This window comes from Schistocerca piceifrons, chromosome 5 (genome assembly GCF_021461385.2).
Source record: "Schistocerca piceifrons isolate TAMUIC-IGC-003096 chromosome 5, iqSchPice1.1, whole genome shotgun sequence".
Lineage (NCBI taxonomy): Eukaryota > Metazoa > Arthropoda > Insecta > Orthoptera > Acrididae > Schistocerca > Schistocerca piceifrons.
Window position 1 is genome coordinate 479,281,351 of NC_060142.1, and position 25,909 is coordinate 479,307,259.

Genomic DNA, 25,909 nt, shown 5'->3' on the forward strand with positions numbered 1-25,909 from the left:
CTGAAGGTAGAGGCCAGGAAGGTTATGGGAATGTAGGATATATTGCAGGGGAAGTTCCGACCTGTGCAATTCAGAAAAGCTGGTGTGGTGAGAAGGATCCATATGGCACAGGCTGTGAAGCAGTCATAGAAATGAAGGATGTTGTGTTGGGCAGCGTGCTAAGCAACAGGGTGGTCCACTTGTTTGGTGTCCACAGTTTGTCGGTAGCCATTCATGCAGACAGACAGCTTGTTGGTTGTCATGTCCACATAGAATGCAGCACAGTGGTTGCAGGTTAGCTTGTAAATCAAATGACTCATTTCACAGACAGCTCTGCCTTTCATGGGATAGGTGATGTTTGTGACCAGACTGGAGTAGGTGGTGGTGGTGGTGGTGGTGGTGGTGGTGGGAAGACATATGGGACAGGTCTTGCATCTAGGTCTATTACAGGGATATGAGACATGATATAGGGGGTTGGGAGCACGGGTTGTGTAAGGATGGACAAGTATACAGTGTAGCTTCAGTGGACAGTGGAATACCACTATGGAATGGGTGGGAAGGGTAGTAGGCAGGACATTTCTCATTTCAGAGCACAACGAAAGGTAGTCAAAACTTGGGCAGAGTATGTAATTCAGCTCCTCCAGTTTTGGGTGGTACTGAGTTACGGGGTATTGGTCCTCTGTGGCCAGGTGGTGAGACTTTGGGAGGTGGTGGGAAACTGGAAAGATAAGTCATGGGAGATTTGTTTTTTTACAAGGTTGCAAGGTTGGGAGGATAATTACAATCTGTGGAGGCTTCTCTGAGACCCTCAGCATATTTCAAGAGGGACTGCTCATCACTGCAGATGTGACAACCACGGGTGGCTAGGTTATATGGAAGGGACTTCCTGGCAGCTGTCGAAGTGGAGTTATTGCTGGTGTTTACTAGGTTTGATATGGACAGAGTTACTGGTGTAACCATCTTTGAGGTGGAGGTCAACATCTAGGAAGGTAGCTTGTTGGGTTGAGTAGGACCAGGAGAAGCAAATGGGGGAAAAGCTGTTGAGGTTTTTGAGGAATGTGGATAGGGTATCCTCAGCCTTGATTCAGATAGCAAAGGTGTCATCAAAGAATCTGACTCAGGAGACAGGTTTATGATTCTGGGTGTTTAGGAAAGATTCCTCAAGAAAACCCATGAACAGGCTGGCATAGGATGGTGCCATGCAGGTGCCCGTAGCCGTACTCCAGATTTGTTTGTAGGTAATGGCTTCAAAGGAGAAGTAATTGTGGGTGAGGATATAGTTGGTCATGGTGACTAGGAAGGAGGTTGCTGGTTTGGAAACCATTGGGCATTGGGAAAGGTAGTGTTCAATAGCAGTAAGACCACAGGCATTAGGGATGTTAGTCTAAAGGGAGGTGGCATCAACAGTGACAAGCAGGGCACCATGTGGTAAAGGTACAGGAACAGTGAAGAGTTGGTTGGTATCTTTTATACAGGAGGGTAGGTTCCGGGTAAAACGTTGAAGGTGTTTGTCTATGAGAGCAGAGATTCTCTCAGTGGGGGCACAGTAACTGACCACAATGGGGCATCCTGGGTGGTTGGGTTTATGGACTTTAGGAAGCATGTAGAAGGTAGACGAGCACGGAGTGGTAGGGATGAGCTGAGAGATGGACTTTGGGGAGAGATACTGGGATGGGCCCAAGGATTTGAGGAGTGACATGAGATCCTGCTGGGTTCCTGGAACAGGGTCATTGTGGCAAGGTTTGTAGATGGATGTATCTGACAGCTGGCAGAGTCCTTCTTCCAGGTAATCCTTGCAGTTCAAAACAACAGTGGTGGCCTGGTACCGAGTGCTGCGGGTTTTGAATCTGTGCCGGATGGCGTGGGCCTCGATTACCACAAGAGGTCTCTACAGCCATCACACTGTAAGCTGTGGCTGCACACATTCCTGGCTTGGGTTTAATGTGAGGGTGCCACAGTGGAGCACATGGTCCCAGCAGCCAATAGCGATGACCATATCCTGTATATAAGTGTCTGCCTCTCACTCAGCTAGGCAGTCTGAAATTCATGGAGTCTATTGATATCTCGGCAACATACAGCGTGCTTACAGTACTTTGTTTTCATTACTAGTGGATGTTGTGGATTCGTTTGGTTGTCTCTTGTCACCCCGTTGCTTCTTGCGACCAGAACAGTCACGGTTACAACAGGTGGAGCCTTTGTCTGCAGGTAAGATTATAAGGTCAGGATCAGTCTTCAGATGGTGGACTGTGATTCTTTCTGTGGATTTAAGGTTATTTTGCGTTTTGAGGGATTTGGGGAATGATGGTGAGGCAAGGTTCGATGTTAAGAAATTCTGGAAAGTTAATGGGAGGGGGCAGGGGGTGATTTGGGGGAGTGGGGGTGGATCATGGTTGGATGGAGGAGTGAACTGAATGCGGCAGGGTTCAACATAGGTCGTTTGTTGAGTCTGATTTGGGAGGGGGGGGGGGGGGGGGGAGGGCGAAAAAGTGTTTCCACTGTAGGGGCTGGGATAAGTGGAGAAGGTGTTTAACAAGTCCTGCATGACTGAATTTGGTAGTGGGGCAAAAGTTGAGGCCTTTGGAAAGGACTGATATTCCTGTGGGGATAAGGCTACTGGAGCAAAGGTTCATGACGGTGTTTCAGGTCTGTTTAGGTTCTGTATTCTATGTGGTGATGGGAGGGAGTTTTGGAGGGTGGGGTAAATGTAGTAAGTCTGCAAGACAGGGTCTGTCAGCTATGAGGGGGCATGGGGGAGGTTTGGAGGTTGTTGTAGAGGTGGTAGGCAATGTTCTCCAAGGCAGGAATAGGAAGTGAGCAGGGTGGAGAGTTTTTTGAGATGGTGTTGTTTAAAGTTGGAGAGCTGTTGCATACAAGACAGGAGTTATTCACCATTGTTTCCTTCATGACTCTGCCTGTTTAGCCCTTATTATTCTTGATTTGTGTTAGCAATCATTTATAAATATTTTGAACAGTAATAGCCCAACAACAATCCCTTGAGCTTTTCTTGAAATTACTTTTACATCTTACGGTTTCATCTAATTAAGAATGACATTGCATCATGTACATTAGGGAGTCAAGAATCCAGTCACTAAGCTGGTCTAATATCCAGTAAGCTCGTAAGATCTTCACCAGTCGACTGTCCAAAAACGTACTGAACACTTTTCAGATGTTGAAGGACATTGGAATGAACTGGAACTCTTGAATTCTTTGTTGTTACACTGAGCAATAGACTGCTGTCAAAAGTCAAGAAAATTCATTTACATTATCTATAGAGAGTCATATGTGTATCTTATTATGTCAAATTCCCTGTCCTCTGACAAACAACTTTAGCTGATTTTATATTCTGTGATCACATTAGAGACTTTTAGAAGATCATGATTTTGGCTATTTTCTGACAAAAAAATGAGCCATTGCCCTGATAATACTTGGTATCACCAAGTTGAAGCTTTCAGTCAGTATTTTAATTGCATCACTTAAGTAGGTCAATAACAGAGGGATGATAGAGTGACAGACTCCAACAAACCCAGTCAATTGTTTGATACTCAGTTTGATGGATTTCAAGACATTAGGAAAAAGATTTTCCAACATGCAGAAAGATTTTGTGTTTTTGATACACTAATCCCAGTACCATATAAGGAGTTTCTGTCTCTAGATCTTGCTTAACACTCATACCAACTGACTTCAGCAGGCAACAGTATCTGAAAATGTACATGATTTAAGACAGTTAGAATTCTGTTTTCAATTAAATATGTTCTGCAAGAAGTGGTAACACTGGAATCATATGTTTACTGGATGACTTTCTTCTGCCAGCGTAGAACTTTTTTGGATCCAACAAAGTTACTGCAAATCACTATACTATGGAGTACGTTTGTGCATGACAAGACATATTACCCAAGAAGTAGAAGTTTTCCATTAATAAAAAACTCTACATCTTTGATGACGTACAACACACCACAGTTTGTTTAAGATTTTACCTATGAGTGCAGTTCAGTTTGGTTTCAGGATGGATACATAACAACATGACAGAGTCTTTGTCAACACAATATTTACCTTCAGCTTTCACAAAGAAAATTACATACTCATTCTACTGTTGTTTGTAGTTGACCTATTGCCTGAAATCAGTCACATGACTTCTCTATCAAAGTCATTTATTTACTTCATCATATATATATGGTATAATGAAATGTAGGATCATTAGTATACATCACTGCTTTGAAAGATAAAACACAAATCAGATCATTCACCTTGATAATAAGCAGAATAGACCACGATACAAATTCCTGCTGTACCCTATTTTTCATGTTTGGAAAACTACAGTTTCTTTATTTAAGTCAGTTACAATTGTTTTCTATAAATTATAGACTGCAGCAGTCAACCCTTTTTTATGTTTTATTACACAAATCCAGATTTCAACTAGTGCTTAGCCATTATTAATGCAATATTTTCTAATCTCAATGCATGTTAGTTCCCTGTTATTCGGGTGTCAGTCACAGTTCTTTGAATACCACTATTCAAAGAACTGTGACTGACGCCTGAATAACATGGAACTAACATGCACTGAGATTAGAAAATATTGCATTAATAATGGCTAGGCACTAGCTGAAATCTGGATTTTCTTAATAAAACCTGCAAAAAATGGGTCGACTGATTGCTGCGCTCTATAATTTATAAATCACATAACATTTGCTGAGTGCACCCACTTTCCTAATGGAAGGTAACCTCAATTGTTTTCTAATTGAGAAATAAGAATCTGGAGTTTATTGTAGCCAACCATTGTCAGTACAAAAACTTTCAGGCTTGGTTAACTAATTACATCACTGCATAATAACATTCACATCTATTGCCTATGCTGAGAAGTTCATTAGTGGAGTAGGAGGAGATGGCAATCAGTAAACACTTAAGGTCCTTTTAAACTGTATGTTACTAATAGAGTAACCAAACAAGATGTTGAGTCACAGATAAGCACGACAAAAAGACTGGGGTGGGCAAGGATAACAAGGTAGGGGTGGGAGACAGTAAAGTGTTGCTTGTGGGACCATACAGGGACAAGATGGAGAAAGGGTAAGGCAGCTATGTGTAGTTGGGAGGTTATATGGAGGGCTGGGATTGGGGATGGTGGAAAAGGAGAGAAATAAAAAGACTGTGGCTGTGTTTGTGGAATAGAGGGCTGTGTAGTGCTGGATTGGGAACAAGGAAGAGGACTGACGGGTCTAGGACAATGACTAACGAACTAACAAAGGTTGAGGCCAGGAGGGTTATGGCAATGTAGCCCATCACACACTGTAATTACTCTAACAACCTTGTACAGAAATAGATCTCCCATGCCTCATCTCTCCAGTCACCCTCAACTCCCTAAGTCCCACTATCTGGCCACAGAGGAACATTCCCCTCATGTTTCAGTACCACCGAGGACTGGAAGAACTAAATCACATTCTCCGCCAGGGTTTTGACTACCTCTCATTGTGCCCTGTAATGAGGAATGTCCTACCCACTATCCCCCCCCCCCCCCTTCCCACACACAGTGGTATTTTGCTGCCAACCAAACCTACACAATATCCTTGTCCATCTGCACACAGCCCCTGCTCCCAAACCCTTGCCTCATGGCTCATATCCATGTGATAGACCTAGATGCAAGATCTGTCCCATAAATCCTCCCACCACTACCTACTTCAGTCCATTCACAAGCATCACTATCCCATCAGAGGCAGGGATACATGTGAATCCAATCACTTGATCTACAAGTTAAGCTGCAACTACCGTGCTGCATTCTACATGGGGATGACAGCCATCAAGCTGTCTGTCCACATGAATGGCCACTGGCAAACTGGCGCCAAGAAACAGCTGGACCCCCCAGTTGCTGAGCATGCTGTGCAACACAATGTTCTTCATTTTAATGGCTGCTTCACAGCCTGCACCATCTGGATCCTTTGTAACAACACCAGCTTTTCTGAATTGTGTAGATGGGAACTCTCCCTGGAGTATATCCTACATTCCTGTAACCCTCCTGGCCTCAACCTTAGTCAGTCATTGTCCTACACCCACCTATCATTTCCTGTTATCAATCTACCACTACACCAACAAATCCACAGCCTTTTTCCTTCTCTTCTTCCAGCTGCCCTGCCACAAACACACACACTCATAACTCAGATACACAAGGCAACTGTCATCTCAGGGCACTAAGGCCAGGCTGCAAGCACGTCTGGTGTAGCTGCATTCTTAGCTGGGGTGGATATTGGGGTACAGAAGAGGAGAAGCAAAGGATGGCAAGAGGAGGGACAGGAGGATAAGAGTGGGGATAGATTAGTATCACTGCCTGTGGAAGCAGCTCCACTGGTGGGATAGAAGGCATGTGCAGGATGGGAGTGGGAAGAGGAAAGATGATAGAGACAGTTGGAAAACATGAGCTAGTGAAGGTTGAAATCAGAGGGGTTACAGGAACAAATGGTAAGTTGTAGGGAGAGTTCCCACTTTCACAGTTCCAAAAGACTGGTGTTGTTGGGAAGATCCCAAAATACACAAGCTTTGAAGCAGTTGTTGAAGTAAAGCACCTTGTGCTGGACAGCATGCTCAGGAACTGTATGGTCCGGCTGTCTCTTGGCCACAGTTGGGCAGCAGACATTCATATGGACAGAGAGCTTGTTAGTTGTGATACATATAAAGTAGCACAGGGGTAGCAGCTTAGTTTGTAGACCACATGGCCACTTTCACAGGTGGCACTGACTTTGATGGCATAGGACATGCCAGTGAGAGGACTGGAGGAGGTGTAGTGGGCAGATGTATGGGACAGGTTTTGCATCTAGGCCTATTGCAGATATATGAGCCACGAGGCAATGAGTTGGGAGCAGGGATTCAGCGGGCAGCAGAACATGACTGTAGGATGGATGTGGAGTATAGTGAGTAGGATATTCCTCATTTCAGGATGCAACAAGAGGTAGTCAAAAACCCTGGTGGAGAATTTTACTCAGATGCTCCAGTCCTGGATGGTACTGAGACATGAAGGGAGTGCTCCTTTGTGGCTAAACAGTGGGACTTTGGGTGGTGGTAGGTGACTGGAGAGACAAGGCATGGGAGATCTGTTTCTGTGTAAGATTATGAAGGTAATTCCAGATTCTGAAGGCCTCAGTAAGACCCTTAGCATATTTGGAGAGGGGCTGGTCTTCACTAAAGATGCAATGACCATTGGTGGCTAGGGTATTAGGAAGGGAGTTCTAAGTCTGGAATAGGTGGCAGTTATCAAAATGAAGGTATTGCTGGTGGTCAGTAGGACTGATGTGGACTGAGATACTGATACAGCCATCCTCCAAGTGGAAGTCAGCATTGAGGATAGTGGCTTGTCGAGTTGAAGACAACCATGTGAAGCAAATGAGAGGGAAGGTGTTGAAGTCTCCGAGGAATGTCGATAAAGCACCCTCATACTCAGCTAAGATTACGAATATGTCATCAGTGAACCTGAATCAGGTGAGGGGTTTGGGATCCTGAGTGGACAGGAATGACTTCTCTAGACAGCCCACAAATAGGTTGGTGTAGGATGATGCCACATTAGTGCCCATTGATGATGAACCACACATTTATTTGTAGGCTATATCTTCAAAGGAGAAGTGACTGTGAATAAGGATATACACTGAAGAGCAAAAGAAACTGGTAAACCTGCATAATATCATGTAGGGCCCCCACGAGCATGCAGAAGTGTAGCAACATGACGTGGCATGGACTCAACTAATGTCTGAAGTACTGCTGGAGGGAACTAACACCATGAATTCTGCAAGGTTGTCCATAAATCTGTAAGAGTACGAGAGAGTGGAGATCTCTTCTGAACAGCACATTGTGAGGCCTCCCAGATATGCTCAATAATGTTCATGTCTCGAGAGTTTGGTGGGCAGCAAAAATGTTTAAACTCAGAAGAGTGTTCCTGGAGCCACTCTGCAGCAATTCTGGGCATGTGGGGTGTCGCACTGTCCTGCTGGAATTGCCAAAGTCCGTTGGAATGCACAATGGACATGAATGGCTGCAGGTAATCAGACAGAATGCTTACTTACATGTCACCTGTCAGAGCCGTATCAGGGGACCCATATCACTCCAACTGCACACACCCCACACCATTACAGAGCCTCCACCAGCTTGAACAGTCCCCTGTTGACATGTAGGGTCCATGGATTTATGAGGTTGTCTCCGTACCATTATGCGTCCATCCACTCAATACAATTTGAAGTGAGACTCATCCGATCAGGCAATGTGTTTCCAGCCATCAACAGTCCAATATCAGTGTTGATGGATCCAGGTGAGGTGTAAAACTTTGTGCTGTGCTGTCACCAAAGGTACACAAGCAGGCCTTCAGCTCTGAAAGCCCATGTCAAAGTTGTTCCATTGAATGGTACACACACCGATACTTCCTGATGGCCCAGCACTGAAATCTGAAGCAATTAACAGAAGGGTTGCACTTATGTCACATTAAACAATTCTCTTCTGTCATCATTGGTCCCATTTTTGCAGGATCTTTTTCCGGCCACAGTGAAGTTGGAGATTTAATGTTTTGCCTAATTCCTGATATTCATGGTACACTAGCGAAATGGTCGTATGGGAAAATCCCCACATTGTTGCTACCTCAGAGATGCTGTGTGCCATTGCTCATGTGCCATTTGAACTCACTTAAATCTTGATAACCTGCCATTGTAGCAGCAGTAACTTACCTAACAACTGCACCAGACACTTGTTGTCTTATACAGGTGTTGCCAACTGCAGCACTGTATTCTGCCTGTTTGCATATCTCTGTATTTGAATACACGTATCTATATCAGTTTATTTGGTGCTTCAGTATAGTTGGTCATGGTGGACAGGAAGGAGGTCGTAGGTTTAGAGTCAGTCGGGCATTGGAAAAGGTTGTGTACAGTCGCAGTGAGGCCATGGACACTGGGGATGTTAGTGCAGAGGGAGGTGGAATCCACAATGATGAGCAGAGCATCAGGTGATATAGAAACAGATACTGTGGAGAGTCAGTAGAGGAAATGATTAGTGTTTTTTATATATTGTAAAAGTCCATTACTATTTCCCGCATTTTAGGTTTTCCTACATTTTACATTCATTTTTGTCCATCCCAATGGAAGTTTTATTCTCTCAACACAATGCTCTCCCACCATTAATGATTCTGTGTTACAGCATTTCCCACACTTTAGGTTTTCTTTGATGTCCTTACAATCTTTAATATTGATTTTCACACAGATTTCTGAAAAAACTCAGAGTCAGCCTCGGAACAAAGAAGAAAACACAGTCTGTATGCAAAGTTATTGATCATAGCAAGATTCTCATTGTTGGTGTGTTGGGTCATGGTCACCTATATTATCGGTTTGCAGTGTTTGCAAGAGTGGGAAAGTATGCTGAGTCACTGTCTTAATGATAATCACGATCTGATGATAGTGACTTTAGTAGCAATCTCCCTTCTGCTCTCTGCAATGTATTACCACAACTTTAATTTAATTTCAGAGTAATTTATACAAATAAACACCAATTTTGAAGACAGCCATCTCTATAATGGGCTTTCATGGATCATTACTTCTGTGGGAAATATGCTATAAACCAAACTAGGCACACAGTCTCAGGTTGGTATGACCTGATGTCAGATATAAACATTCCTCCTCAAGATGCTCCATAACATGATGACAATTTCCACCCTCTTTCTCATCCAGGATGTCCCTGAACTGAGTTACCTCCTTGCTGGCAACAAGCTGTAGATTTTGTGACCATTGTTCTCTGTTTATGAAGACTGCCAACTTTAGAGTTTTAATCAGTATCATGTTACAAGTTTTATTGACCATAATTTTATAATGATTATCAATAGTATGTTTCACATTAGAACATGACTACATTTTTAATGTAGGGCCACAAAAGACTTTTGCTTCTGCATTTTATTTACTCGGTTGGACATGATCGGAATGAAACGGGAAACTCACCAGTGTATTTGTGTGTCAGCACTCAGCCACTGCCTTTGTGACTGATGCTTTGTATAGTATGGAGAGACAAGTAGAACTAATTTCTGTTAAAAAGAAACAAAGTCTATTAATTACTTCAGTAAGAAGGGTAGAAGGATGGATCCTCAAAATTAGAGACCAATATCCTTAACATCGGTTTGTTGCAGGATTCTCAAACATATTCTCAGCTCGAATATAATGAATTTCCTTGAGACCGAGGAGTTGCTGTCCATGCATCAGCACGGCTTTAGAAAGCATCGCTCCTGCGAAATGCAACTCGCCCTTTTTTCACATGATATCTTGTGAACCATGGATGAAGAGTATCAAACGGATGCAATATTCCTTGAATTTCGGAAAGCGTTTGACTCGGTGCCCCACTGCAGACTCCTAACTAAGGTATGAAAGCATATGGGATTGGTTCCCAAGTATGTGAGTGGCTCGAAGACTTCTTAAGTAATAGAACCCGGTATGTTGTCCTCGATGGTGAGTGTTCATTGGAGGTGAGGGTATCATCTGGAGTGTCCCAAGGAAGTGTGGAAGGTCCGCTGTTGTTTTCTATCTACACAAATGATCTTTTGGATAGGGTGGATAGCAATGTGCGGCTGTTTGCTGATGATGCTGTGGTGTATGGTAAGGTGTCATCGTTGAGTGACTGTAGGAGGATACAAAATTACTTGGGCAGGATTTGTGATTGGTGTAAAGAATGGCAGCTAACTCTAAATATAGATAAATGTAAATTAATGCAGATGAATAGGAAAAAGAATCCGGTAATGTTTGAATACTCCATTAGTAGTGTAGCGCTTGACACAGTCACGTCGATTAAATATTTGGGCGTAACATTGCAGGGCGATATGAAGTGGGACAAGCATGTAATCGCAGTTGTGGGGAAGGCGGATAGTCGTCTTCGGTTCATTGGTAGAATTTTGGGAAGATGTGGTTCATCTGTAAAGGAGACCACTTATAAAACACTAATACGACCTATTCTTGAGTACCGCTCAAGCATTTGGGATCCCTATCAGGTCAGATTGAAGGAGGACATAGAAGAAATTCAGAGGAGGGCTGCTAGATTTGTTACTGGTAGGTTTGATGATCATGCAAGTGTTACGGAAATGCTTCAGAAACTCGGGTGGGAGTCTCTAGTGGAAAGGAGGTGTTCTTTTCGTGAATTGCTACTGAGGAAATTTAGAGAACCAGCATTTGAGGCTGACTGCAGTACAATTTTACTGCCACCAACTTACATTTTGCGGAAAGACCACAAAGATAAGAGAGATTAGGGCTCGTACAGAGGTATATAGGCAATCATTTTTCCCTCTTTCTGTTTGGGAGTGGAATAGGGAGAGAAGATGCTAGTTGTGGTACGAGGTACCCTCCGCCACGCACTGTATGGTGGATTGTGGAGTATGTATGTTGATGTAGATGTAGAAAATTTAATTTGTTTTAAATTTCTATTTTGAACAATACAAAATAAATGACAGTAAGAGTAATTTATTCATTTTTGTTTATTGTGATTCCTATGCTTTCCTGCATTTTACACTTTCTTGCATTTTATACTTTCTTGAGTCAGTCTACTGAAAAGTGTAAAAAGAGGGTTTTACTCCAGGACAGTAGGTTATGGGAAATATGCTGAAGATATTGGTCCATAAGGGCAAAAATTTCCCTCTATGGAGGTACAGTAACCGAGCCTCTCCCTTTTGGGATGTGTTCTCTCTCTCTCTCTCTCTCTCTCTCTCTCTCTCTCTCTCTTTCTCTGTCTAACTGAGTTAACAAGAACCATTTAATAATACTTCCGAATATTTTAGTTATTGCTTCTTGTGGTGTAGCAGCTCTGTTGGCCTTGATTATGATGCTTGCATCATCATAAAAGGCCACTATTTCTGCTTTATAAGTGTAAGATAGGAGGTCATTTATATGTAGCAAGAACAGAAGTGCTCCCAGAGCTGAAACCCATGGAATTCCAGTAGTATTTCGTCCCCAGTCAGAGAAAGTTTGATCATGAGAGCTGCATGAGCTACCCAACATGACTCATCACTTCCCTTCAGATAAATATGAAGTAAAGCACTTCCTCACTGTGCCTTGAAAGTTATAGATTTTCCAAGTTTCTACAAAAGAATATTTTGATTTGCACAGTCATACACCTTAGACAGATCACAACAGATCCTTGTAGGTGGAATCTTGTCATTCAGATATTTTAATACATGGTCAGTGGAACAGGAAGATGCCATCTTCAATGGTGAGGCCCTTCTGGAAATCAAACTATGGCTCACTCAGAATTTTATATTTGCAGATATACTCAACCATTCTGAAACATATTAGGTTATCCAGAAATTTTGTGTAGGAAGCTAACAGTGAAATGTTTTGATAATTATTAATATCTGTCCAACTATCTTCCTAAAAGAGGAGTTTAGTAATGGCATACTTTTGTCTGGAAATATAATTTATGAAAATGACAAATAAGTTTATTTTTCTGTTGTCAAATTGATTGAGGCCTTGTGATATTGACTGTCCTGATTTTCTTTCGAGCTGGCCGTAATGAGCCTCTCACTTACATTTAGAAAGTGACCGTTAAAGAGGCTTGCTGTATCTCAGTATTAGTATTTGAGATAATGTATTTCATATCTTGGTCTGAGAGAGAATTTTATTAGTTTAGTCCATTGTAGACCTAGCTATAAAGGTTTTATCAGTAGCTACTTTGGAGCAGTTTGCTATCTTGGTAGCAAAATCTACAGCATGAATTGATGTTTATTGTTATGATACTACCTGTCCTTATATTGACTGACTAGAACATTATCATTAGTAGCCACTGACTTATCACTACATATAGTGTACTTCCCTGAATTAACAATGCTAATGTTATTTCAATCTGGGCTAAGGTAATTAGGCTGTCTTTTTTTTTTTGCAACAATCCCAGACTCTGATAATCGTCAACACTGTATCTGTTATTCGACTCCAGTATGAAGTTGCCATTAGCCTTTGTAATACCTTTACAGCAAGGCTTTTCATAATATAACTTCTGGAGCACATCATTTTAAGTTTACATAGGGAAGAACAGAGTATTTAATCGTGCTGTTGCTACCTTCTGTTTCTCAATATGCTTTCTTGGTATCTGTGATAGGAAAGCATTCTTTAAAGATACGTACTGAGAAATGCAAAAAATTTTAATGTGCTTCACAAGCAGACTAATCTGGGAGAGCATGTAACTCCAATAAATAATCCAAGCCTTGATCACTATCTGTTATGTGCATATATGTTAGTAGTCTCAATGTCCTGGTTTGCATATAGTATTGTATATGTTATATCCTAGCCAGTAATGCCACCCGAGCCCGCTGCCAAAAGGTTGGCAGCATCAAAGTCCGGACGCCGTCCGCATAAGCAGCGCCAGCGAGACAGCAAATCGCTGCAAGTCTGCGCGCGCCACCGCTGGCTTCTGGTTTCTTAAGCGCTGGAGTCGCGAGCGCTAGGACAGTTCTGTATTCGCCGCTCAGTTGGATACTCGCCACCGACTTGTGTACTTGCTAGTCAGTTGTGTGTTCATCGCAGCAGAGTTGTTGTTTGTCGTCAGCTGACGCTGACCTAGCCGCTCCGACTCGAACTAGACAGATTTCTGTAGACACAGAGTTCACTACTGTGTTTCTGTATCTTCGTTAATAAAGATAAGTACCGACTTTTATTTAATCAGAGTGTTTGGGTTTTCATCTTTCTGTTCACTGTTCCAGCGGACCGGTCGGCCCGCTATTAAAAGTGTGGCGGTGACTTCGTAAGCCGTTTCTACAGTGAATTGTTTGTCGCTACGAACGCCGCCACAAAACTGGCGACGAGGACTTCCGAACTCGTGTGCAGGGCTGGTTCAACTTGTTCTTGTTATACTAATTATAGAGATAAAATTTTGGGGGCTGGTTTCATTTGTGTTCACTATGTCTGCCGAATTACAACAGTTGATCTTGTTACAGAGTCAGCAAATACAAAGTCTGGTGGAAGCAATCGCCAAACAAGCGGCTAATCCACCAACACAAAAGGAACAAGCACAGGCAGCACCACCTTTTCGTGCTTTTGATGCATCAAGAGAAGAATGGCGAGAGTATTTCGCGCAGTTGCAGGCGCACATGACAGTCTACAAAATCACAGGTACTGAGCGGCAGCTTTATTTAATTTCCACTGCAGGCGTGGAAATCTATCGACTACTTTGTAAGTTGTTCCCGGAATCCCAGCCAGAAGCTTTAGACTATGACGTTGTTGTTAACAAGCTTGCTGAGTATTTCGAGTCGCGAGTTCATGTGGCAGCAGCCAGATTCAAGTTCTTCAGATTAAAGAAACTGCCACATCAATCTAATAAACAGTGGTTAACAGATTTACGGGGCCTCACCCGTCAGTGCCGATTTAATTGTGTGTGTGGAGCTTCCTACAGTGATGTCATGTTACGAGACGCTATTACTCAAAACATTGCAGATTCTCGTATTCGTGCTGCTATCTTAAAGTTGCCTGACCCGTCATTAGAGACTGTGATGAACATCATTGAAGCCCAAGATACTTTTGACTATGCTGAGTGTGAGTTAGATCAGCCATGTATTTCTCAAATTGCCTGTGCTAAGCAAGTTATGTCACGCCCGCGGCCCCACCGGCAGAGTCAGACTGTAAACACTAACCGGCCGCGTCATGTTAAACACATTCGTCAGCCGCGTGTGCAAAATGATAGAGTTAAGTCTTGCCCTAAGTGTGTTCTTGCTCATCCTCGTGAACGTTGCCCGTTAAGAAACGCGGTTTGTCACTTTTGTCAAAGGAAAGGACACATCCAGACTGTTTGTTTGCGTAAACGCAAGAACAATTCTAGTGCAGCCCAGCCCATGGATATTCATGTTCTTCAAAGCCAGCCCGCCCAGAAGGTCGCGTTTACAGACTCTTCCACGGTTCGTGTGGGTAATAAACTTGTTCGCAATACGCCACCCACCCAGCCCTCTGCTATGCGACCCAAGCGTAATTCAAACGCTGTAAAACGTAATGTACAGACTGCAAGTGAAGCGGGAGTTGTTGTTCCACCCGCCCAACCCACGAGTTGTCGTAAGCAGCGAACACGCGCTACACGCGCAGATTTTGTGTCTTCCGCCTCCACTGCACCGATCCAGAGACAGTGTAATAAACTATTTGTGAAGCTACGCATCCAGGATAAGACCTTCAATTTTCAATTAGACGCTGGTGCGTCTGTGACTCTCATAAATAGTGCTACGTATGCGGCTATCGGCCGCCCTAAACTTTCAGCGGCAAAACATTCTTTGGCTACTTATAGTGGAGAACAAATTCCTGTGTTAGGTGTATGTAGCGTGCCAGCCACATTCCGTGGCAATACAAAAACAGTTTCATTCACAGTGCTCCGCGCTACAGACAGTGTAAACATTTTCGGATTAGACTGTTTTGACTTGTTTGGCCTGTCTATCCAAGACAATGTGTTGCAAATCAATTCTGTTGTTGTTCCTCAAGACAGCATAACCGATTTGTGTAACCAATACAGTGACATATTTAAAGACGAACTAGGTTGTGCTGCGAACTTTGCCGCTCATATTACGTTAAAAGATAATGCTCAGCCTCGATTTTTTCGTGCTCGTCCAGTGCCTCACGCCCTCCGGGCACCTGTAGAAGATGAACTTCGTCATTGGCAAAACAACGGTGTTATTCAACCCGTTTCAGCGAGCCAGTGGGCTTCTCCCTTAGTTATTATAAAGAAACCGTCTGGCAAGTTACGTTTGTGTGCTGATTTTAAGTCGACAGTTAATCCTCAGGCTGTCATTGATTCTTTTCCTTTGCCTTGACCAGACGAGCTGATGGATAAGTTAGGGAAAGCTCGTTTCTTTTCCAAAATTGATCTCCGTGAAGCATATTTGCAATTGCCCCTCGACGAGCAATCACAACAGTATTTTGTCATAAACACGTCGTTGGGGTTGTTCCGTTTTCTGCGTTTGCCTTTTGGTTGTGCGTCAGCTCCAGCTGTTTTTCAGCGTTTTTTGTCACAACTTCTGGCTAATGTGCCATCGTGTTGCAACTATTTAGATGATATTGTTGTGTCCGGTCGGACGCCTGCTGAACATTTCCGTAATTTGGAGTGTTTGTTTACAGTGTTGTCTCAGGCAGGCCTACGTTGCAACATCGATAAATGTTCATTTTTCCTTACGGAGATGGAGTATCTGGGACATGTTGTTAATGCTCAAGGCATTCATCCCATTTAGCAGCTATTCGTGATTTGCCCGCCCCTCGCAATCTGCATGAATTGCAAGCAGTTCTTGGCAAATTGACATATTATATTAGGTTTATACCTAATGCATCACAGATTGCTGCACCGTTGCATCGTCTCCGCCGTAAGAATGTTCCGTTTGTGTGGTCAGCTGATTGTCAATCAGCCTTTCAGCAGCTTAAAGAGGCTTTATTGAATGATCATTGTCTGGTCCATTACGACCCTAACAAGCCTCTGGTGTTAGCTTGTGATGCCTCTTCTTTGGGCCTCGGTGCTGTGTTGTCTCATCGAGTCAGTAACACCGAACATCCTATTGTGTTCGCATCTAAATTGCTAAACAAAGCTCAGTGTAATTATAGCCAATTGGACAAGGAAGCGTTGGCTATTGTGTTCGGTGTCACAAAATTCCATCACTACCTCTATGGTAGACCATTCTATTTAGTAACAGATCACAAGCCCCTGACGTCACTGTTTCATCCGTCTAAACCAGTTCCTCAGCGGACAGCTCAGAGACTACAACGTTGGGCTCTTTTGTTATCACAATACCAGTATGAGATACTGTATCGCCCTACAGCTCAGCATGCAAACGCTGACGCGCTTTCTAGATTGCCGATTGCTGCGGATGATGTCTTCGATTCCTCTGACGACTCTTGCCATCAGAGTGACGCCGATGAGCATCAATCCCTCTGGGATTTTCCGATTGATTATCGTCAGGTAGCACGTGAGACAGCTACGGATCCTCATCTGAGTTTACTATTACGTTTTGTTCAACGTGGTTGGCCGTCCAAGGCAAAGGACATATCGGATCCTGTGGTTCGTCGCTATTATCCGCAACGTCATCTGTTGTCTGTTTCGCACGGAGTTTGGCTGTTACGCACCGAGAATGACCAGCTTCGTGTAGTGGTTCCCCAAGTGCTCCAATCCAAGGTCCTCGACTTGTTGCATCAAGGTCATTGGGGAGTGGTCCGCACCAAGCAGCTTGCCCGCCGTCATTGTACATGGATCGGCATTGATAAGCAGATTACGCAGATGTCTACAGATTGTTCGACGTGTGCCGAACACCAAGCTGCTCCGCCTCAACGCTATTTTGAGTGGGCACGCCCTGCCGGTCCCTGGCAGCGAGTACATATTGATTTCGCTGGTCCATATTGGAATTGTCGTTGGCTCATCGTGATAAATGCATTTAGTAATTTTCCGTTTGTTGTGCCCATGCAGTCTACAACGTCTGCACAAACTATACAGGCATTGACTTCAATTTTTTGCATTGAGGGTCTTCCAGAAGTTTTAGTGTCTGACAATGGTCCACGATTTACCTCTGCTGAATTTGACAGTTTTTGTTCTGCCAATGGCATTCGCCATGTTCTTACTCCGCCGTTCCACCCTCAATCGAATGGTGCAGCGGAACATTTTGTACGCACATTCAAGGATCATATGGACCGCCTTCGTGCTACGCACTCTCGTCAGCAGGCCCTCATCACCTTCCTGTCGTCGTACCGGACCGCGCCACGCGACGGCCCTTCGCCTGCGGAGCTTCTCCACGGCCGTCGTCATCGCACCCTACTACGGTTGTTGCACCCCCCCGGATCGACCCGCCACTTCTGAGCATCGCACGCGTTTTCAGCACAACGACGCCGTTTTTTTCAGAGTTTATCACGGTCGTCGTCGTTGGGAACGTGGTACCGTGATACGTGTCCAGGGTCGCGGTTTTTATACTGTTCAAGGTGCTACTGGGGTGCACAGGAGGCATCAGAACCAGTTGCGCCACGCTGGCCGCCCGGATTCTGCCGCTCGTTCTTTGTCCACAGATTTGGTCCGCGGCGGGTTCCAGCCGCGCCTTCCGACTTCGCTGCCGCCCCCAGGGCAGCAGCCGTCGCCGCTACCACGCCGACAGCCCGTCCCATTGATGCCTCCCGCGCAGCTTCATCCGGGAGCGCCCCAGGTGGTCGCTCCGGCGCCTGCGGTCCCTCTTCAGTCGCCACCGCCTTCGGAGCTGATGGACGTCGACCCCTCAGCCGGGCCGCCTTCCCAAGCGGTGGCTGTGCAGCCTGTCCTGCAGCCGCTTTCCTTGTGCACCCCCAAGGAGTCTGACACCGCAGCGCCTTGTCCGGCGCCCACTCAGCAGCCGTCGACGCAGCGTCGGGAGACGCTGCCTCTCTTCGTGGGTCCCGACGCCCCGTCGCGTCCAGTACCAGAAGCTGCGCCCGTGGTCACAGGCGTGCACCCTGGCCTCGGTTTTCAGTCGGTGTTTCCCGAGGCCCCGCGCAGCCAATGCTGGGGTGCGGACCGGGGACTGCCACCGACAACAGTCTCCGCCCCGGTCTCTTCTGCTACGCCTGCGGCCAGACCCCTCCCCCGCCGTCGACGCTCGCCACGTCATTATTGAACGACGGTGCGGCAATTTGGGGGGGAGGAGTGTTATATCCTAGCCAGTAATGCCACCCGAGCCCGCTGCCAAAAGGTTGGCAGCATCAAAGTCCGGACGCCGTCCGCATAAGCAGCGCCAGCGAGACAGCGAATCGCCGCAAGTCTGCGCGCGCCACCGCTGGCTTCTGGTTTCTTAAGCGCTGGAGTCGCGAGCGCTAGGACAGTTCTGTATTCGCCGCTCAGTTGGATACTCGCCACCGACTTGTGTACTTGCTAGTCAGTTGTGTGTTCATCGCAGCAGAGTTGTTGTTTGTCGTCAGCCGACGCTGACCTAGCCGCTCCGACTCGAACTAGACAGATTTCTGTAGACACAGAGTTCACTACTGTGTTTCTGTATCTTCGTTAATAAAGATAAGTACCGACTTTTATTTAATCAGAGTGTTTGGGTTTTCATCTTTCTGTTCACTGTTCCAGCGGACTGGTCGGCCCGCTATTAAAAGTGTGGCGGTGACTTCGTAAGCCGCTTCTACAGCGAATTGTTTGTCGCTACGAATGCCGCCACAAAAGTATATAATAAAGTAGTAGTAGGAAACAAGAGAAAAATTCGAAGTAGTAATTAAGGTCCAGGGAAAGGAAATTAAAACTTTGAAGTTTGTCGATGACACTGTAATTCTATCAGAGACAGCAAATGACTTGGAAGAACAGCTGGACAGAATGGACTATTCATTATGCCATGAAAAGTTGAGAATTCTCAGAATGGACAGTGTCTTGAAAGGAGCATATAAGATGAACATCAACAAAAGCAAAATAAGAACAATGGAATGTAGTTGAATTAAATCAGGTGATGCTGAGAGAATCAGATTAGGGAATGAGAAACTTAAAGTAGAAGATGAGTTTTGCTACTTGAGCAGAAAAATAATTAATGATGGCTGAAATAGAGAGGATACAAAATGTAGATTGGCAATGCCAAGAAAAGTGTTTCTGAAGAAGAGAAATTTGTTAACATCAAGTATAGACTTAAGTATCACGAAGTCTTTTCTGAAAGTATTTGTATGGAGTTTAGCCATGTATGGAAGTGAAACATGGACAATAAACAGTATAGACAAAAAAGGAATAGAGGCTTTTGAACTGTGGAGCTGCAGAAGAATGCAGAAGATTAGATTGGTAATCACCTAACTAATGAGGAGGTACTGAATAGAATTGGGGAGAAAAGAAATTTATGGCACAACCTGACTAGAAGAAGGGATTAGTTGGTAGGACACATTCTGAGACATCAAGGGATCATCAACTTAGTACTGGAAGGACGCATGGGGGTAAAAAATGTAGAGGGAGACGAAGAAAGCCATACAGTAAGCAGATTCAGGAGGATGTAGGTTGCAGTAGTTACTTGGAGATGAAGAGGCTAGGACAGGATAGAATAGCATTGAGAATTGCATCAAACCAGTCTTCGGATTCAAGACCACAACAACAACAACAATGAATTAGTCAATGGATCATTTTATAATGATGTAGGAGATGTTCAGTGTTATACTAGGAAAGACATGTCAAGAAATGTAATATACCCCAAATGTTAAATGATAAGAGGATGATGATCACCAAATTTGGGAAAACCATTTTCAACTAAATCAAGGTGATCGGATAGAGCATAGTATTACTCCCAATGCCAGACAGTCCCATAAATATGCCATTGCGATCAGATGGCACAGACATCAAAGTGACTATCATATTTACATGTATTTGAAATTGACATTGTCTAATTTGGTATTTTGTCCGGTAAGTGTATAATTTGTTCCTGTTATGCAGTTTGTTGACATGACTGTGTATTTTCTGTTTTTGAGGTAATCTGTCATCGTTGGGGCAATAATGCCATGAAGCTTACAGAACTTCGTAATGTTATTTTATGATCTACCTTGAAGCCAATGTCAAAGCCACAATATTTCATCTCCAAGAACTTTGTTAATGAGGTTGGACACAGTTTCTCACTGCCAGACTGATGGCACACCTACAGTCTCTTTAAATTGCTTTTGCTCCCACAGTAGCTACATGTATTACTCCCTCAGTTCCACTGTCTAGTGGTTCAGAATGAAATATGGTCTAAGCAACTAATTACAGTCTTCCACATGAAGCAGTTATTTGTTCCAACAGTGATATTTATGCTGTTCTCTCTCTCTCTCTCTCTCTCTCTCTCTCTCTCTCTCTCTCTCTCTCTCTCTCTCTCTCCCGCCTCCTCCACCCCCAGATTATACAAAAGCAAACAGAAAAACACACGCATATATAGAATTCTGATAAAGATACAAACAAACACAATCATACCTACCTCTTGTTTCAGATAATCAACAATTTTTTCTGCTATTTCCTTTGGTGTGCTTGGTCTGAATTTGTTATAAACAATAGCATGATCAGGGATTTCATAGTACTGATAACTCATGTCTCAAAAATAACTTGCAAATCTGTGGAGAAATAAGAAAATAAATTGATCATATTAACTCTCTACAGTTTTATCTCAAAAATATATAGGTACTGTACATGCATAAATAAAAAGTAAATGGTAGAATAGAAAACAGATAAATAAAAAAATTATTTGATAATATTTGATGATCATTTTACACACAGGCTACTCTCATAATTGACCCATGTCTACAGAAAAAACAATATGCAATTTTGATAACCAATGCAGCCTCACAAATCTTGTATTGTTTTTCTGTTAACATTGAGGTGATAAGAGACAGAGCAATAGCTCAAAAAACAGAGAATGAGCAGGGAATGTGCCACAATCTTGATGAAGGAACTATCTATCACAGAATCTGCCTGAATTGATTCACAGAAGGAATGGACGTGAGGAGGCTGTTGTAGGAGGGAGTGGAGACAGGGGTGGAAAATGTGAAGCAAACACGACTGAACAGAGCCTGATATCTTACCTACTCTGTAACCTTGCTGTCTCAGAACTAGGTTAATAGTTGAACTTGATGCCTATGTACTAAAGACAATGACAGGGCATTAACAAATGTTCACAGCATCAGTAAAACATTCTTCTTCTGACATAGGGCATCTAAAATAAGTTTACAGATTTTAGCATACTCACAATGATTATTATTTCCCTTGCTTTTTTCTCTCCTTTGTTTTCCTGCATTCCCTGCTTCCCTCGACAACTTTGCCACCTTTTCTTTGTTTATTTCTTTGTTTTTCTCCCACAAAACCTCCCTAAACATTCACATAATATGATGACCACAGTCACAGTATTATGGTTAGCATACTGGATTACTCATGGGATATTACAGATCTGATGGCTTGTGATCATAAAATGGCCAGGGAAGGGATTCAGTGGACTTACTGTACCACCTAAAAATTGCTTGAGGTGATAGTGGTGCTGGTGGTCTTTGTTGGCTCAACAGGGCAGTTATTAACCCTCTGCTAATAATTCCACGATGAATGTGGTTAAAAAATTTTAAAGTGCAGAAACTGATAGGATAAAGTCTTGGTCAAAAGCCCACCCATCCTTCTCTGTCGGTCTCACATTCAGAAACATATTTATCCTAAACACTGAAACTACTAACTCAGTCACTTTCTTAAAAATGTAGTTACAATGTTAATACACAGATAGAAAACACTAAAGTAACAATCAGAAATATCTTTCTGCATGATCAACAGCATAGCAAATGGATGAGCCACACTGAGAACACACTACAATCTCTTATGATAATGAAGGAAGGAAGATTACAAGTGGAGCTCAAGCTTGTATTTAGGGAAACAACACAAAATTTAAATTTTGGTGCACAGATTTGGATTTCAATTGCCTTCCTCCTGAACTCAAGTCCAGTTTCTTATCATTGTGTCACCACACTTGATATTCTTCAGTGTTGGCAACACTGAGACACAATAATGACTCTGTGTGAGTGTGAATTACATTTCTTAGTTATGATCAAGACCTTTCCCTCAAAAATAAGCAACCTTTCCTCCTTCCTGCCTGTCTACTGCTCATCACCTCCTCTATTTGGTGAGTAGCAATCCATCCTCATTTGGATATTATACTCCGCTCCAGATTTTCCATTACTGCAATTTAGATAAAAGCTCAGAGACAGCACAGAAACTCATCACATTTGTATCACTGTCACCTAAAATAGAAGGAATATTACATGGTAAATCAATTAAAGCCATTGGTACGCCCTCGGAACAGAGAAGGAACTCATGCATCACAGGGCTGTAATGTATTTGGATGCACATTAGAATTGCCTTGTCTGATCTCAATGGTTGAAATGAGAAATTTTACAGCCAGTTATTGGCATAACTGATGACAACTTCTTGTCCTGCTTCAACCACTCTTACTCTCAGTGATCTACAATACTGTGCCTCAAAAGGGAGGAGAAAAATGAAGCAGGACAGACCACCACATCTGTTATCCACTTTCCCCTTGCTTTTACATATGTGGTCTTATTTCTCTGAATTCCACACACTCTGGTACACATTAAAATGTAACCTCTTTTCCCTGCCTCTGCAAATGAAAAACACTGTCCAGATAGCCTGCACTTACGTGTATAATGACACTAATACTAATAATCATCACCATCTTTATTTGCCCATAATAATTGTACAGTCTTACAACATGATTTAGGTTTGTATATTCACATAAAAAAAATTGTACACCTAATATAATGGATAAATACAGAAATATAACAAGTAAGTAATTATGGTTCAGATATATTTCAATAAATATTTAATCGAATTTGACATGCACAAAAATATTTTAAAAGTTGGTTGTTTATTCATCCGCAGATCATTTTTATTATGGTACTGAAAATATTAATTTAATACAGAGAGATAACATCATTAAAAGTTAACTAAGAAAGAGAACAACAAACTGGAAATATTTATAACGTAGATACAGAATATCTACTCACTAAGCTTCAACAGATGAAAACAAACAATAGACATAAAGTTGCTAGCATTTGGAAGTGGGTCCTTATCCTTCTGGCTGATGAAAAGAAAAGGTTGAAGGCACAGAGATTAGCAAGTTGTAAGTATACAGGAAAAGTCAACCAGGAACACAGAACAAGGGTGACTTACTGGACTTGATGAGAGGGGAAAAAGGAAGTGTTGGCACCAAATGAGATTTCAAAACCTGAGCTAAGGTCTTAAACTCTGGCAGAGGGGCAGTAGGAAAGTCAGAGATGAGAGAAAATATCTCATAAATGGGCCAAAGAGAAGAAAACCTAAGTACAGGAAACATGGTAGGGACTGATAAATAAAGAAAACCATAAAGAAAAGACAAGGAAAAGAAACAATGAGAGACCAGAGAACTTCAAGACCATTAAAATTACTGAAAATTGAGGCTACATGGGTGATGAAAATCAAGCTTATGTCATAAAGCAACTTCTGATGTGCACAGTTCAGAGGAACTGTACTGTGAGGTAGAATCATGTGGCATATACGACGAAAAGGAATTGTCCTGGGTGACACATTCTGTATCCTTAACCTTCATCATCATCATCTTTTCCATCATGACTTTCTCCTAAGACAAGGTGAAGCCCCTACACTGGAAAGTTAGTAAATTTACATCTTTCTAAAGATTTCCTTCAACTGACAAGAGGCAAATCAATTTCCTCTTTACATATTACAAGTGTTAACTAATTCATACATACAGGTATAGGCATATATTTACTTACTTGTCTAGCTTAATAGCAACTCATATATTGTGCACAATGGTCTTTCATATACAAAAACACATAGACAATTAAGCTCATACTGGTGAAATAATGTTACACTAGTCATCTATTCACTCCTACAGAAGTTAGAAAAAAAGGAAACAATGTGAAAAATGCATACTTGAAGACAAATGAGGGTGCTAGCCAAGGCTGCAAGTGGCACTGTCGTATTTTACCAAGAATGACACATGTGCAATGCCCTCTGTACACTGCAAGTGTCAGTCACAGTCAGAATAGTGTTCTGTGTAGCTGTGAGTGCAGTACATCAGAGCTAACTGGATTCGAACTTGGCCAGTTGCTGGTGTTCATATGGCAGATGTTTTCATAGCCAAGGCGTTTGCTGGTCAGGAGGTACCATATTCAAGAATTATACTGCTATACAGGGCAAGAGGGAAAATATCTTACGATAAGTGTCAACACAGACAAAAGTGTGTGTTGAGTGATCACGACTGATGGTGATTGAAGACGATTGTGACAAAAAATTAAAGGCAACAGCTGCAAAATTCACTGAATGTTGCAGGCATGAATACTGTCAGCACCAAAACAACATGAAGGGAGCATCACAAGCTGCGGATTGCAGGATGAGCTGGGATTCCAAAACCACACATCAATGATGCAAATGCCCATATCAGGAAATATGGTGTAGAAGCCATAAAATGTAGACTATGGAGAAATGGAGTAAATTCATTTGGATGGATGAGTCTTATTCCACTCTGTTTCTAACTTGTGGTTGATTTTATGCCTGGCATATGCTGTCCAAAGTCTACAATTCAGCCTGCTTGCTGCCAAGAGTGGAACATGCTGGGAGTTCAGCTAAGATCTGGGCAGCCGTATCATGGTATTCCATGGGCCCCATGGTTACTCTGCAAGGTCAAATTACTGCCAACAATTATGTGACCAGTTTGACTGATCAAGTCCAGCCCCGATACAATATTTGTTTTCCAATGGTGATTCTATGTTTCAAAACTACAGTGACCCTGTTCGCAAGCACCATCCAGGACTGTTTTTGTGAACACAAGCCTGAATTGTCACATCACCCCTCACCACCACAGTCACCAGATCTCAGTATTACTGAGCATTTGTGATCTATTTTGGAGAGAAGCGTAGGTTGTCACTATCCACACCCATCATTGTTACTGAAACATGCCACTGTTTTACAGGAATAACGGTATAAGATTCCCTTAAAAAACACCCAAGACCTATATTTATCCATTCTGGGGCAATTGGAAGCTGTTTTGATCACCAACACTTTTCCTACACCATTTAAGGTGTGGTAACGTGTTGTGTTTTTGGTGTCTTGATACTTTTGTCCACCCTCTGTATCTCACCATTACCAGTATGCACTGTACATACTAAATACAATTGCGTGCATTGCACATGTGCACTTGAACACAAATATTTACAAACTTTTTGCTGACATAAAGGCCATGGAGATACTGCTGTGACTCTAGTATATCTATTGTGGTTCCCCTTTCTCTCCTTTCATATGTGTGAAAAACTTGAGCCTACTTCCTCTCATACTAAGGAGAAGTTGAGCTCACAGAGATGAAAGTAGATATGTATTATCTGTTTAAGATCTTGGACTTAATATTTTCCAATAACATGTATTTTATTGTGAAAGAAACTTTTAGAATGAAGTACTCAAACAATGGAAAGTCCAGGATGGAATAACAACAATATGGAAAGAA

General features: G+C 42.8%; 1 protein-coding gene across 6 annotated transcripts in view; it reads right to left on the minus strand.

Moving 5' to 3' along the window:
* LOC124798404 (putative methyltransferase DDB_G0268948) overlaps positions 1-25,909 on the minus strand; it is a 132,300-nt gene that overhangs the window by 53,132 nt on the left and 53,259 nt on the right. For all 6 annotated transcript variants that reach the window (XM_047261797.1, XM_047261795.1, XM_047261792.1 and 3 more), the window contains exon 2: positions 20,840-20,972. In XM_047261797.1, the coding sequence (XP_047117753.1) occupies positions 20,840-20,950 (111 nt within the window). In that variant the 5' untranslated portion in view covers positions 20,951-20,972. The remainder of the gene's footprint in view (positions 1-20,839; positions 20,973-25,909) is intronic.